The 15,844-nt window shown below is 38.1% G+C and overlaps 1 protein-coding gene across 2 annotated transcripts in view; it reads left to right on the top strand.

The window, feature by feature from the left end:
- Nucleotides 1-15,844, top strand: part of LOC150108217 (pleckstrin homology domain-containing family A member 3-like) — a 157,479-nt gene that overhangs the window by 87,920 nt on the left and 53,715 nt on the right. For both annotated transcript variants that reach the window (XM_090390653.1, XM_090390654.1), the window contains exon 4: nucleotides 2,997-3,121. In XM_090390653.1, the coding sequence (XP_090246779.1) occupies nucleotides 2,997-3,121 (125 nt within the window). The remainder of the gene's footprint in view (nucleotides 1-2,996; nucleotides 3,122-15,844) is intronic.

Raw genomic sequence — 15,844 nt, 5'->3', positions numbered from 1 at the left:
GTTGTGGTCAGAACGAAGATCGTTTATCACCTGTAGCTTGAATTGATGAGAGGTGTTCCTGAAAATGGCTATGTCCAACAGACCACGAGGCAGACCATCCCAGGTCTGCCTCGCGGTCCGTAGTGCATTGGTTCAACTGGACCTGCAATGGCGATGTTTCTTAGCATAGCAAAGTTGTAAAGAATCATTCCATTATTATTGAAACTTTTATTGTTCCATAAGGGATGTTTTGAGTTGAGATCTCCTGCCACGATTGTTGCTTCATTAGTATCGAGCAGTTGAAAGAGATCAGAGGGTAGGAGAGGTTTGCCAGTAGGGTTATAAACAGAGTATAGCTTTAGGCTGCCTGCGTTATTGGTGTGGATTTCAATACCAGTTTCTTCCAGATTTGTTGTAGTGGTCTTCTTGATTTCATTATAACGGATGTTTTTCTTGACAAAGATGGCTGTGCCACCACCTCTGGCACATCAAGCCTGTCATTTCTGGGTAGTGAATAATATCTAAGTTAAGGGTTGTCACAGGGCCGATGATGCGTCTCACTAATGAAGAGAATATCAATTCTAAAGTGGTCTGCAAATTCTTGTGTATAACTGAGACCATTAGCATTCCAGAATGCAATCTGTATGGAATTAATTGAGATAGTTGGGTTATTCATTAAACATTGAGAATATGACTTGGGTATTTTTCAGGAATTTGTTTGTATCACTCTGGTTGGGATTGGTTTTACTGAAAGAAGTTATCATCTCCCCTTAGGTAGCAACTAGAATAGCAGAAAAGTTTTGATTGTTTGGAGCGGGTTCTGCCATTGTGCTCGAGGGAAATGCTTTGGCGTATGACCTGTGAATTGTAGTCCGCAGAGGGTTTTCGCTGCACACTCTACCCAGTTAACCTTCAGCAGGTTAGCTGGGTAGAGTGTGCAGTGTTTTGTAGTTCACCGGATGCAGACCACCACAATTTGTGCACTTAGTAGGAGTAGCGTGTGGTTTGGAACATGTATGAGAGTGGTGTTTGTCTCCGCATTTTATGCATCTGTATTTGACTCTACAGAGCTTATGCACGTGCCCGTGTTTCTGGCAGTGGTGGCATTGCCCTGCAGAGATGTTTTTCTCTCTGATCCTTGCTCATTTCCACTAGAACCAGAGGCATGGGACATTTCTCTGCCTGATACATTTGTGAGACTTTTATTGGCTTGAGGCCTTCTGATTTTAGGTCAATGGCTATCTCTTCTGATGTTATTGTTTCCACTAGATAACAACCTTTAAGTTTTTCTCACTCTTTAGCTGAAATGTATGGTATAGAATTTACAGTTCGTCCATGAGTTTAGTAAGTCAACTGTAGTGCGATGCTCCTGCAGGTTGAACATGGACTCTTTCATTGGAGTTTTTAGCCGAAGTGAACTTAATTTCAAATTTATATCCCCCCACTAGTATGACATTGTCGTATTTTAAGGTTTTTAGGACATTATTTAGCTCTGATAGAAAGATATCAACTGGGCCATCGTGTGCACGGTATATAGCAAATATAACTATATTCATTGCTTTGTCATAAATCATTCCAGTTTCAGCATTTTGCATTTTTGATTCCAGTCTATGAAATTTATAAATTTTTTTTTCTAGTTTCTATTTTTAATTGTAGATATTGGATAGAAAGGTGCAACAGTAAAGACTTCAGCTTAGTTGGAACAGAAGTTCAGTTCTAGTTTCAGATAGATCAATCATTCCAGGTAACATCACTGCTTGCCCGTGATGTTACCTGGAATGATGTGTGAAATCATTGGAATGCTGTAGAACTTTCTTAAAACAGGTGCTTCTGTTCATGCTTGCAGTTTATCTATCCATAAGAAATATTTCCAGCAGATAATGTGCTATAATACAAGGCACAGATGATTGAGATTGGTTTGACGAACATGAGGATGACTATTTAATTGACCTACTTGGTCTCTGGATCTCAACCCAGTTGAGCATAGTTGAAATGAGATTTGTGTGTGTGTGTGAGAGAGAGAGAGAATCTGTCATAATCTGCAGGTTACTGTAGTTCACACGACAAGCATTCTCAGGAATGCTTTTGAAACTTTATATCTTGATAATTGAGACTGTTCTGAGGAGTAAAAAGAGATGCTATTATTAGATAGCTATACCAAATAATCTGGTCACTTAGCCTATAAAAAACACATGAGAAAAATAAAGCTGTTCTCATGTAATTCTGTTTTCTTAGTTCCCTGTGAAAAGACTTGTTATATCCTACATATATTTAAATTAAGTCATTTCCATCTATTTTGTCATGGATTAATTGAAACTTTATATCTTGATAAGTGAGACTGTTCTGAGGAGTAAAAAGAGATGCTATTATTAGATAGCTATACCAAATAATCTGGTCACTTAGCCTATAAAAACACATGAGAAAAATAAAGCTTTAATCATGTAATTCTGTTTTCTTAGTTCCCTGTGAAAAGACTTTTGTTATATCCTACATATATTTAAATTAAGTCATTTCCATCTATTTTGTCATGGATTAATTGAAACTTTATATCTTGATAAGTGAGACTGTTCTGAGGAGTAAAAAGAGATGCTATTATTAGACAGCTATACCAAATAATCTGGTCACTTAGCCTATAAAAACACATGAGAAATATAAAGCTTTAATCATGTAATTCTGTTTTCTTAGTTCCCTGTGAAAAGACTTTTGTTATATCCTACATATATTTAAATTAAGTCATTTCCATCTATTTTGTCATGGATTAATTGAAACTTTATATCTTGATAAGTGAGACTGTTCTGAGGAGTAAAAAGAGATGCTATTATTAGATAGCTATACCAAATAATCTGGTCACTTAGCCTATAAAAACACATGAGAAATATAAAGCTTTAATCATGTAATTCTGTTTTCTTAGTTCCCTGTGAAAAGACTTTTGTTATATCCTACATATATTTAAATTAAGTCATTTCCATCTATTTTGTCATGGATTAATTTTTCATTGCAATTTTACTATATAACAGGTGAAAAAGGGACAGATAGTCTGAAGCTCAAAAAATCCGAACTCAGACTTTACTGTGATCTTTTGATGCAGCAAGTTCATACAATTCGATCTGCAGTTACAGATACTTCACATCCAGATTTAGATGTAAGTTTATAATTTTTCATTGTCAGATAGAATTCATGCATCTGTGAATGTCTAATTAATATATCCCTTTATATATTACAAAGTATTACAAATCTGGACCGAGCCTCCCTGATGAAAAAGTGACTTTTAACCTTTTGGACCATATATTAACACAACCAGAAACTGAAATACTCAAGAAAGGATTTAATTTTGCCATTGCCCCAGATCATATTCCTAATGTTGACATCATCAGTAACATAGAGAAAGTACTCTCATCCTTTCCAGAAACAATGGCAAATGATCTGAGATTAAAAAGTGTTATTATTCTTTCAACTTCAAAGCCACCTAACCTAAACATAACATCCCAAGAAAAAAAGAGCTCTCTCAAACTTGAAAAAGGATAAACAAATAACTATCTTAAAAGCAGAGAAAGGTAATGAATGCCACAGTCATTTTAAACACTAAGAACTCCATAGCCAAGATTGCAGAATTACTATCAGACCCATCAATATATCACATATTAGTCGGACCCAACATGGAAAAACCACAAGGACACTAACAACTTATTACAGAACATGACTAGTTGGCCCACAGACTTGCAACGGAATCTGAAGTCACTACACCCATTGACACCACGACTGTATGGAGCCCCAAAAGTCCATAAAAGTGGAGTTCCACTATGCCCGATCTTTGTTGGAAGAAATGCTCCCACATATTTATTGTCCAAACACCTATCCAGCCTCCTAAAAGGACATATCAGAAAATCGGACACTTACATTAAGAATTCAAAGCATTTCATTGAAAAATTGAAAAACATCTTGATCTTAAAGACAACCTTTTCCCCGAAGATATGACTCACCTTTTTCGTCAGTGCCTTAAATCTAATTATTTCAAATGGAATGAAATGATATATGAGCAACTGAATGGCTTAACTATGGGCAGTCCCCTTTCGCTGCTCTGTGCAGATCTGTTCATGGAAAAGCTAGAAACAGACATCCTCTTAAAATTAGACCCAAAACCTTTAGTGTGGTGGAGGTATGTAGACAATGTCTTCATAATTTGGAGGGACACAAAAACAGCTCTTTGGACTTTTAACCAAAATTAATTCTTTCCATCAAAAAATACAATTCACTTTGGAACTGGAAAAGATAATCAACTACCATTTTTGGATACTCTAATCAAGAAACTAGCAGATGGACATATCAAACTAACAGTCTACTGCAAACCAACACACACTGGATGCTATCTTCATTTCAAGTCAATGCACCATATTTCCCAGAAGCTCAGCATAATACATATGCTCAAAAATAGAGCTACGAACATCATCTCAGAAGAAAAAAAGAACTATATGATGAAATTACTTATATATCAGAGACATTAATAAAAAATGACTATCCAAAGAATTTAATCAACAAGATTCTTCATAGAAGCCCCCCCCCCAACAACAACCTACCATCACTCAGTACAGTTCATCCTTAGTTATTCTTTATGCAAGTACAGTGTCTGAGAAGATCGCAAACTTTCTAAATCTTTCAACATCAGAGTTGTGTTCAAACCGGTCAAGACAGTCTGTCACGTTTTAAGATCAGCAAAAGACATTAATCCTTTTTTCAAACACGCTGGAGTGTACAACATCCCATGTGCTTGTGGTCTAAACTATATAGGACAGACATTGAGAAGCCTCAAAATCCGAAAAAAAAAAAAATGTATAGTAGATGTTAATAACAACAGAACAGACAGTTTAGGTCTAACCCATCATTTCGTGATTACAAACCATACCATTGATTGGGATAGTAGCTCCATGCCTTATCTAGGAGAAGACTTCTGTTGTAGAGATTTCAAGTAAGCCTTAGTAGTCTTCCATTCTGGAGAAAATCTTAACACAAACCAGGGAATGATAATAGCTGACATATGGAAAACCTTAATGAGATCACTCAACCTGCCAGAATTTAATTTTGCTCAAAACTACAGAACGTGCTCTCATAACAGCATAACAGTGACTAACACAACACGCTCCATGCGTGTAATGCTACGCGTTCTGTTTTAATGTTTAATTTAAACGATAGTGTTACTCCATTTTCTCTGTACTAGCCACTTTGAGTTTTTTTTTCCTCTTACCATTATAAGCCCTGAAGAAGCCGGACAGCCCCGTCGGCGAAACTTGTGGTATTAGATGTTTATAAATCATGGTCAATTAAAGATCAATATGTATTTCAATTTAGTTATGTTTGAATGACCAAATGTAATCTAAACAATATATCCCTTTCTTAACTTTTCATTAAATATAGCTTACATAAATCTTTCCTGAAACACTTGGTAAGAAATTCCTCTATAAATTTAACATTGTTTTATTTCCCTTTTTTTTATAAACTGGTATGGTGATCAGTAATTTGACCTGACCAGTCCATCCCAAATTATGCAGAACATTTATACTACTATATTTCAGACTGAATATCATCTGCTTGAACTGCCTGTCCACATTTCCATTTGTTGATATCTTGTTTTTCTACACCAAGTACTGATATGTACTCGTGAATATTTTCATTCTTCGTGAATATATCTACCACTTTTGTATTATTTATCTCATTTAATAATTTTTTTAAATAATTACTCCAGACTTTCATAATATCCTTACTCATTTTCATATCACTTTTTATAGCCTATTTCCTTATGTTGTTTTCCTTCATTACTAAGCTTTGATTAATAGCTTTCAAAACATTTTAACTTAATATTTATCTGCTTTATTTATTCTGAAATATTTCTTATGCCTTCAGCTTGTTTTATTTTTAAAAAAATTATTTTATTTATTTCTTTTCTATTTTCTAAGAATATGTGCTGACTTACTGGACACCAAGTTGTAATATGATTTCCTCTCATAATGGGATGCTTTAGCATCCACCATGAGTTTTTTATTTTTGAACACAATTTTACTACATGCACCACTGAGTTGATTTTTTTTTTTTTTTTTTTTCTAATTTTATGTATGTATATATATATATTTAAGACTACAGTTTACATTCGAAAGTTTGACCTTGGCAATTTTAAACATTTTAGTGTTCCTCACTCTTCTCCCATGGAATACCAAGTACAATTCTGCTGAACATTAGGTGGTAGTCACTTCCTGCTGTATATTCCTTACATATTTGCATCATTGATTAACAAAAAAAAAAAAAAAAATCACTATGAGTAATAATGACATAATCAGTATGATGTAGCAATTTTTTGCCATACAAACATACTTACCATTCTAGCATTTTTTTTTTGCTGGGTTGATATGTAGTACTCCACAGTTATTCTTATTTCTATTCTTATTTTTCTCAAGTGTAAGAGAAATTTGTGCATGAAGGACAAAAACATGAATAAAATTGCTGTGAAGAATAATACAAAATTGGTAAGACTTTCTTGTTTTTATGTTCCCCCCATATGTGTTTGCATGTTTTTCTGTTAGAACATAGTAATGATCAATTCATGTCAAAGCTATAATCTAACAAGTGCAGTGCTTGCATCTTTTCTCCAAATTTTTCTAAATAATTTAAGTATTTTTCTTATTAATTTCCTATTCTACTGTTTTGGGTCTCCAACAAGAACAGTGGTGGCCCGTGAAGCTTTAAGTGGTGGTGCTGCCTATACAAAATAATTAAAAAACGATTATGTATATTATTTCTGGGAAAACTCCCATGTTACTCCTCTTAATAAACTATTATACTTACGGCTATTTTGCCTGCTTCAGTTTAGGAGTGCCCCTGTTTAAATGTCATTGGCTATTTACTCACGGATTCTTAGGGCATTGTAGATGTAAGTTTACCAAAATGTATATGTAACATAAGGAAGAGAAATTTACACATACTTTTTTTCTGGGTGTTGCGGCGTTTCTTCTTTATGCGATGTCCGAAAAACTATTGAGTGTGGGGGTGTAGGCAATTTGGGAGAATTAAATTAGAAAAACCCGGGTTTTTTTCCCATAATATATGTATAAAACATATATATTATATTACGTAGGGGTGGGGAAAAGGTGAAAGGATTGATTATTTATATAGGGGGGAAGGGGAAAGGGAGTTGATGGGGTGCAGTCCGTTTCGACTATTCTCGGTCGTCATCTGAACACATTGGGAAAGTGGATGCTATGTCAGGTCGGGTAGGTGCTTCTGTTTTTGAAGTGTTTGTGTTATCGCCTATTGGTCGGGGTTGTGACCTCAATTTTATGTTGTGAAGCTTCCAAACCTCGGAGATTATGTAGGGCCTGCGTACGTTGATAGAGTTCGCGTCACATTTTATGGCTATTGTTTCCGATATTCTTAGCATTGTTTCATTGTCTTGTCTGTCTACTATGACGGCCTTGTCGATCTACGGGGTATGTTTTTGTTCAAGGGCGTGAACAGCTATTTCCGTTTTTCCTGTGCTTTGTATTCGATTTTTCTTTTTGATGTTACGTTTTTTAGTGTTTAGATGTTCTGGAATAGGGATGTTACAATCATGGTAGTGTTCTTGTAGTCTTGCCCATAAAGACCTGATGGTGGAACCTGTGTAGGTAATATCAGAGTCATTTTGGCAGGGAAATTTATAGACTACATTGTGATGTTCAAATATTTCTTTCTGTGTGTGAGGTTTGGTGGATTTTAGGAGATTTGCCAAATTTTTGGTTTGTGGTGAATACCAATTTGTAGTCAGTATGTTTGAAGATGTATTTTATAAGCTTTGTATGTGTTTTGGGTGTATGGTAGTTTGATAATTTTTTGTGTTGGGAAGTTCGTTTTGGTACGTGGGTTGTTTTGGTGGTTTTTTTGCCGTCTTGTTTGCATAGTTAATCAGTTGTGTAGGATAGTTGCGATTTATGAAGATCTGTTGTCGTACAACATGTACATTCAAATCTTCGGACTCCCCATGGGCCAAAACATCAGTGGACAACTAGCGGAATTATTCCTAGCACATATAGAATCACTCCCACTCCACCCTTCCCTTCCCCCCGGCATCATCTTTTATGGCAGATACGTGGACAATACTCTGTGCATTGGTAATCCCACACACATCACCACCTTAAAAACATCCCTAAACGTTTACAGCAACAGACTAAAATTCACCACAGAAACCGAACAGAACAAATCCATCAATTTCTTACACTTAACATTAACCAGAACACACAACAAAATAGCCACGAAAATATACCACAAACCCTCGCATATCGGAAACTACCTCCATTTTTGGGGGGGGGGTGGGGGGGGGGGGGGGTGGGGGGGGGGGGGGGTGGGGGGGGGGGGGGGTGGGGGGGGGGGGGGGTGGGGGGGGGGGGGGGTGGGGGGGGGGGGGGGTGGGGGGGGGGGGGGGTGGGGGGGGGGGGGGGTGGGGGGGGGGGGGGGTGGGGGGGGGGGGGGGTGGGGGGGGGGGGGGGTGGGGGGGGGGGGGGGTGGGGGGGGGGGGGGGTGGGGGGGGGGGGGGGTGGGGGGGGGGGGGGGTGGGGGGGGGGGGGGGTGGGGGGGGGGGGGGGTGGGGGGGGGGGGGGGTGGGGGGGGGGGGGGGTGGGGGGGGGGGGGGGTGGGGGGGGGGGGGGGTGGGGGGGGGGGGGGGTGGGGGGGGGGGGGGGTGGGGGGGGGGGGGGGTGGGGGGGGGGGGGGGTGGGGGGGGGGGGGGGTGGGGGGGGGGGGGGGTGGGGGGGGGGGGGGGTGGGGGGGGGGGGGGGTGGGGGGGGGGGGGGGTGGGGGGGGGGAGTATCAGCTACTTGCCTATCACCATTTTTTTTGGTTTCTGGTTTCCTACAGCATACTTTTCTTTTCCTTTGAACCTAATGCTTTCCTTGGGGTAGTCACAATTGAACCTGTGCTTCCTCAAAAAATCCTCTCCCAGTATCAGTTCTTCATTAGATGATGAGTCTCCAGGGAAGGATTAGGAAGTTGTGCCAGACATGTAGACCATACCCCAATATCTCTAGTCTCAGTCTTATGTACCTTTTTTGCATATGTTGTAGTAGCAGATATGCCCAATAGCTTGACTGGGTTCCTTATCCTCATAGCCCTCCCACTTACACTATCCCCCAGTTTCCCAAGATTTTTTTTTGAGATCAGGGAAACCTGAGAACCAGTATTGAGGAGTGCTCTGAGATTTCTTCTGCCAATCCTTGCTGTTGCTGTTGTTCCCTTAAATCGTCCCTCATCTTGACTTGCCTCGCTATCAACTGGTCTTGCACAAATATGGGACGTGACTTTGGGCTGATATCTGGGTCTCGAGGAGTCCGATGCTGCAAAACAATCTCAGGCCAAACGTCCAAGCTTGTTGTACTTGTAGCATCGGGGAATCTCTCGATAGTAGCCTCTTCTACCCTCTCCGTCTGAGGACAAAGGAGAGTCTGACCCGCACTTTGCTGACAATTCCTTAACTTTTTCATCATCTCTTCCATTCTGTCTGTTAGCGGTTTTTGTAATCTCTGAACTTCCTCATGGATTAGGTCACTGATCTTGTTCTCTCGTGACTCCAGAGGTTTCTGTTCATTGGAGCTATTTATTGTCAACATGTTTACCACTTGATCAAGCTGTTGTATAAGAGGTTGCTATAATCTCTCTACCTCCTTTTCAATCAGGGAGCGGATTTCGCTTGGTTTGCAGGTATCGGTAGTGATACTGCAAACTGCTTGGTTTTTATTTCTTTCAGTACTCTCTTGTAACTTCTGACAATTCTCTTTCTTTGTTGAATTCTGGCATTTATTCTCTTCACCACTGCTCCTTATAGCATTCACTTGGCTCGGAACTGTAGAAGGATATATATCCCCAACGAGTTGCTCCTTTTCATTCACGGCATCATAGCACTTTTTTAAATCCACAATTCCCTTTGCATATGCTGCTTCCTTTAGCTCATTTCTCAGACCAACTCGGAAGTGCTGAAAAACAACCCACTCTAAATGGCGTTTTTCATCCTCAGGTACGCTCAAAGAATTCGCAAAACTGAGTAATCTGTTGTGGTAGTCTGAGACAAATTCTTTCTCCTTCTGAATGATCTTCTGGAGTTTCCAGAGATTCGGTCCTATACTCTTGGCCTTTGCAAATTGAGATATAAGGATTGATTTGAATCTTTGGTAGTCCATTGTTTCCTTCAGAAGGGGCGAGGAGTAGTAGAAACTCTTTGCTCTTTCAATTAGCTTACTGCGAAGCAATATAAGTAACTGGAAGTCACTCCATCTTCCTATCTTTATGAGTTCAACAAAATCAAAGAAAGCCCTTACATCGTCAGTCTCCTCACCAGAAAACTGAGGGAAAATTTGCTGGGGGTTGATGCTTCTGAAAAATTCCGGGTCACTAAGTTCTGTGCTGGTTGCTAGCGCCATACTTATCCTTTTGCTTACAAAATTTTTTTAAAATTCCTAACTTTCCCTTCCAAAATTTAGTTCTTTTATTTTCTTCTTATGTGACTGACACCACTTCGCTGTGTTTGATTAATTTACTTCCTTTTTAATTGATTAAACACATCCTGTCGGCTGCTGCGCCATTTGTTGCATCGTATATCTCTGATATTGATATATCGAGGCAATATATTTAACTTTATCCTTTCCTACTTCAGCCGCTATATCAAATTCTATTGCATGTACCTCTTTGTTAAGTCGGTTGTGCCATTGTTAAGTGATCTTCATTAATATTAATCTTAACGTTATGTCTCGCTTCTCTTATACCTTTTTCTTATGTAATTTAACCTTTTAAGGGCCACCAGAAATTACCTGTTCCCTGAATTCCATGAGTTATCCTGGTCACTCAGGCAAAATTTATTTTTTATCTGCGCCAGCCTGGGCCTTAAGGTTAGAGATAAACTCAGCCTTTAGGGTAATCATAGAATATCAGGTGCCACTAATAACGTTAATTGAATTCTTAGAAGCCTTGGGTTCTCTGGCTTATTTTATTTGCAGTCGTGCCCTACTATTTTCAATTGGGGTATCCCCATACACACACACACACACACACACGATCACAGGTTCGATGTTTTATGAAGGGTCAGGATCAGTCATCATGATCAGAAACACATGTAAGTAAGGAATCAAAATATTTATTAAACTCATATAATACCATACAAGTTAAAATAATTATCAAATCTTATTTTAGCTTCTACCATTCTTTCACTCTCTCACTCTTAAAACCATTATGCATTGACTTCAAAATGTTAGCAAATTCAATAACTCAACATATAATACATTCTTAATTACAGCTCAGTTGGACATTTAGGCATTTTTGGCACATAAATAATCTCTTTCGGATTAATTATGACAATCTCTATCTAATTGAAAGTTCTTAAAGTTTATTTCAAAAGCATAGTCATTTACATAAATCTTAGTTCTTCACTCTTTCTTCCATTACAAATTTTAAGATACATTCTCTTAACACTGTTAGTCAATTCTCAAAAGGGGCTAGAACAAATGATAGTACTTATCTATTCTTTATTGGTTTTCTTCCGTCCCTCCTTCTTTGTTTCGACTCTGGTTGTCTTGATCTTATCGCCACGTGGGTTACACGTGCTTGCCTGAGCTGGGCGCTATCTCTCTGCTAAGGTTTTACGTCGATGACCTTCTCATTGACGGCCTATGGTTGATCTTGCCGAAATCTGCTGCGGTGTCATGCCAGAACTTTTTGTAAGTCAGCCCTCAAAATGAGAGCTGAGCTGCGAAGAACTCTTGGAGCACACAAAGAGAAATGCAGGAACAAGAAAAAACAGGGCGATTTACTTCCGTATCGTGGGTTTTATACGCTCCCTTAGAGCGCCACCTTTCCGAGTTTGAATTTCTCTTATTGTCTCACCCCATTGGTCTCAGGCTAGGTGACTTCACCGATCAACATACGGGACTTCTTGTTTCCGGGAACGTATGCGTCGTGATGTCATCTCAGATGTGATGCCTGCAGGTACTTATGCTGCTGTTATAGTATTAGGGTGATCTTTGCCCTATGTTGCTGAATAATACGCATTCTTTCATTTATAATATTTCTCTAATGATTTCTCTCATATCTGCCCCTTTTTTTTTGCTGACTTACATTCATGCTAGACATATAGATATATTAATTTAAATTCACATAATTCACAGTTTATCATACAAGATGTTACAAAAAAAAACATAGTTACACTGTGCTAAAAGATAAGTATGCACATATATATATTTTTTTGTTGATTGTTAGATTCTGGAATGGTGACGTCATGTAAAATTGAAGTCGCCTATTTCAGATCTAACATTTTATTAGGTTTGGCACAGGAGCTTAACAAACTGCCATCCTATGGTCTGCATTCTACACTATGGAACTGGATCGCAAACTTTCTCAATGATTGCTCACTACATGTTATGGACAGTTTCCTCTTCTCAGCTTTCCACAACAGTGTAGGGTTCTTTTCTTTCACCCGCTGTCTTTCTCTTGTATATAAATTATCTGCTCTCACAGACTTCCAGTCCTATCCATAGCTTTGCTGATGATCCACCATGACCACTGACCTGAACTGATTTTCTAGCTGTATCCAATGGAGCAAGAACAACCTTGTAAACTTCAATGCAACCAAAACTCACTCCTGTCTGATATCTTGCAAAAAAGATCTTGCATCCCTTCCCCTTACATTCAGTAATGGTAAGATATCCAAACATGATCAGATTTCTTGTCTTCCATTGACCTGCACCCAGTGGTGAGCTATAAGGGGCTCGCGCGAGCCCTTCGTTAAATTTTTCTCAAATTTGTGAGCCCCTTGTTCTTCTTGTTTACTTTTTTATTTTTTTAAAAAAAAAAAAAAAATTTTTTTAAACATATTAAGCAACAAACTCATACGGTAACCTAAAATAATTAGTCTATTCGGCAGTGTATAGATTATTTGGAATTATTGTTTCAATTCCTCTATAACGAATATCCCCAAGTTTAAATAAAATAAACGCATGCGCTATCTTTACTCTTCTGGTAGCCAATCGTATGGTAAAACCAGTAGCCAATCAAATGTTTTATAGAAGATTATAAAAGATTTCATTCTTATGATAAAGAGCCAAAAGGCTATTTTTCCGGCGACATAAATTAAGTTAAGGGGATAATAAATCCCGTATTATTTTATTTTACAGCCAGGTGTGAAACTTGGAGTGATGACTTATGCTTGGACTCGATGATAGTTCTTCGGCTTGAAACTCTTAGATTTCGATGGATTTCGATCTCCGAGTTTTGTACCCGACTGTAAAATAAAATAATACAGGTTTTATTATCCCCTTAACTTAGATTTCATTCTTATTATATTTTTATAGTTTAAAAATGTTTTTCTTATGTAAGATAAATTAAACAGTTGATTGTGTGCAATATTTCATGTTTAGATCATGAAATATTTGTTAAAAAACGATAGCCTTTAGAGGTCGATTGTCCTCTCATACTTTTTGATTGGAATTTATACACAAGCTGTATTAATAATAGTTTTTGTGTGAAATATGGCTTTTTTTTTTTTTTTTTTTTTGCGTGACGATGCAAACCCTTTGTTAAAATTTCCATAGCTCACCACTGGCTGCACCTTCGATTTTTCGTGGTGCAACTTACACCAGAGACACTACTTTACAAATTCCAAATCCACCTAACCATGGAATATTGTCCCATATTTGTGGTGATGCACCAGAATTGCTCTAAGATTGCTTGATTCTATCCAGAATAGGGCATTCTGGCTAATAATGATTCCTCTCTCATATATGCACTTCATTTCTTCTCAGAATATCTTACAAATACTTTCATGGAACAGTGCTCTCCCAGATTTGTTGTTTTAAAGATACTTGTGACATAAGACCGAATGATATATGCACGTAAATAAAATATGGTTAATTAAATATCTTTCTTGTGTTTACGTGCATACATCATTCTCTCCCAAATTGGCCACTATTATTCCTCTACTCTTCTCAAATCATTAGAACAAGAGCCACTTCTAACCAACATCCTTTTACAGTCCATCTTGAAACTCTACTTCTGTTCTTTTTGGAACAGTCTCTCCCACTCTGCCTTCCCTAATTATAACTTTCAACTGTTCAAACAAAATGTGAACAGATTCCTCTTGCCCCACACATAACACTAATGTGCTATAGGTCTAGTGATGACCTTTTGTGTGTGAATCAGATTAAAAAGAAAATTCTGTAGCCGATTTTCTTTGTAAAAATGTCTCTTAGAAAAAAGAAAGACTAAGATTAAGTTCTGTATTTTAAATATAATTCACTGAGAGTTCTATTCTTGATTTATATTATTATTACTGGTAATAACTAAGAATAAAAATTTAGAGATGTGTGTGGAAGTTATTTAATTTTTTTCTTAAAAAATCCACTATTAAATTAAAAATCCCAAGAAATTATATTCTTGTTTAATCCTTTATCTAAGTGTAAGGAAACAAAGTTTGCTGTGAAATATCTTCCCAACTATAGAAGCTGACTGTACATTAATTGCCTTAGTATCCCATAATGCAAAGCACATATATTCTTAGTGTATAATGGTTTGCATTATACACTAAGAATACATCCTTTCAGGTGTGTATAATGCAAAGCATTATACACACCTGAACTGATGTATGCTTTGTGAAAAACTTTTTACAATTAGCTCTAATCCAGAGTATTTTAATATGTTACACCTTTGACTACTTGTATATGGAGAAATATGACGTTCTGCGTTACGTCAATCTTGATATCTTTTCTGCGTCTGGCCTCGATGAGACCTCAATAACAATCTAAGCTGGTCTTGGTAGTATGGCTCTTCTCATAATGCATAGCATTATACACCCGAAAGGATGCGTGCTTTGCATTGTGGAATATTTTGCAACTGATATGAAATCAATAACCTCTATATACCAGTAGCCTAGTTGTGATAATACTTCCAAGCAAACTTGTTAACACTAGGATAAAGGATTACACAAAATATAATTTCTTGGCATTTTTAATTTATAAGCAGATGAAAAAAACTTTCCATAAACCTACCTGTATTTGTTAGTGAGACAATGTGGCCTATGAACTCGGTTTATTTTATTCGTATGATGATATAACAGCCGTGAGGCCCCTTTTATGGGGAAATATGGCACCATCTCAATCCCCCCAAACTTTATCCAGGCTCGGGACCGACATAGCTGATGAATCAGGCCTATGGCTGGGTCTTAAGTATTCCTGACTGTAATCCGTGTGTTCACAGGGCCGGTTTGCCTGCTTGCGGGAGGAAAAACCCCAGATAAACTGGGGAGAAAAACACTGCTGTCCACGCCCAAGACAGGCTAAATTGGCTATGTCTGAGAAAGATCCTTGAGCTCCTCACATCGGCAACGAGAATCAAACCCACAACACTCCTTCCCCAAGCATATGGTTGCGAAGTGCATAACCACTTGGCTAACCGTGCAGACTGTGTGAACTCAGTTAAATTCATAAACACTCAATATTTTCTTTGGGTATTTTTTCATTGAAAGGATATTGTTTTTAGAAAGCTATATGCACACAATTAGTCGGACCTTGAAATCCATGGCTATCAGTGCCCACCAAATATATGAAGACAGGCGTCACTAAAAGAACTGGAGAAAATTACAAATAACTCCTTACTGCCTCTCCACTCAACCCTTATAAATCCCCCTAGAATCTGGCTGAATTCAAGTATTAATTTTGCAACATAACTTGGGCCTTTTTCTGGCCCAGCACCTTCAACTCATGAAACGTGGAATCAACAATGGACTATTCACCTTGCCAACAAATGGCTCTTGTGAAAAACCCTTGCAGCTGCCAGCCTGGTTTCATCCTTCTTAGAAGACTATGGACAACTA

This window comes from Typopeltis vanoorti, chromosome 3 (assembly GCF_054136105.1).
Source record: "Typopeltis vanoorti isolate ZY-2024b chromosome 3, IOZ_Tvanoo_1.0, whole genome shotgun sequence".
Taxonomy (NCBI): domain Eukaryota; kingdom Metazoa; phylum Arthropoda; class Arachnida; order Uropygi; family Thelyphonidae; genus Typopeltis; species Typopeltis vanoorti.
The sequence above is the reverse complement of the archived record's forward strand: the minus strand, read 5'-3'. Positions and strand labels throughout refer to the sequence as shown.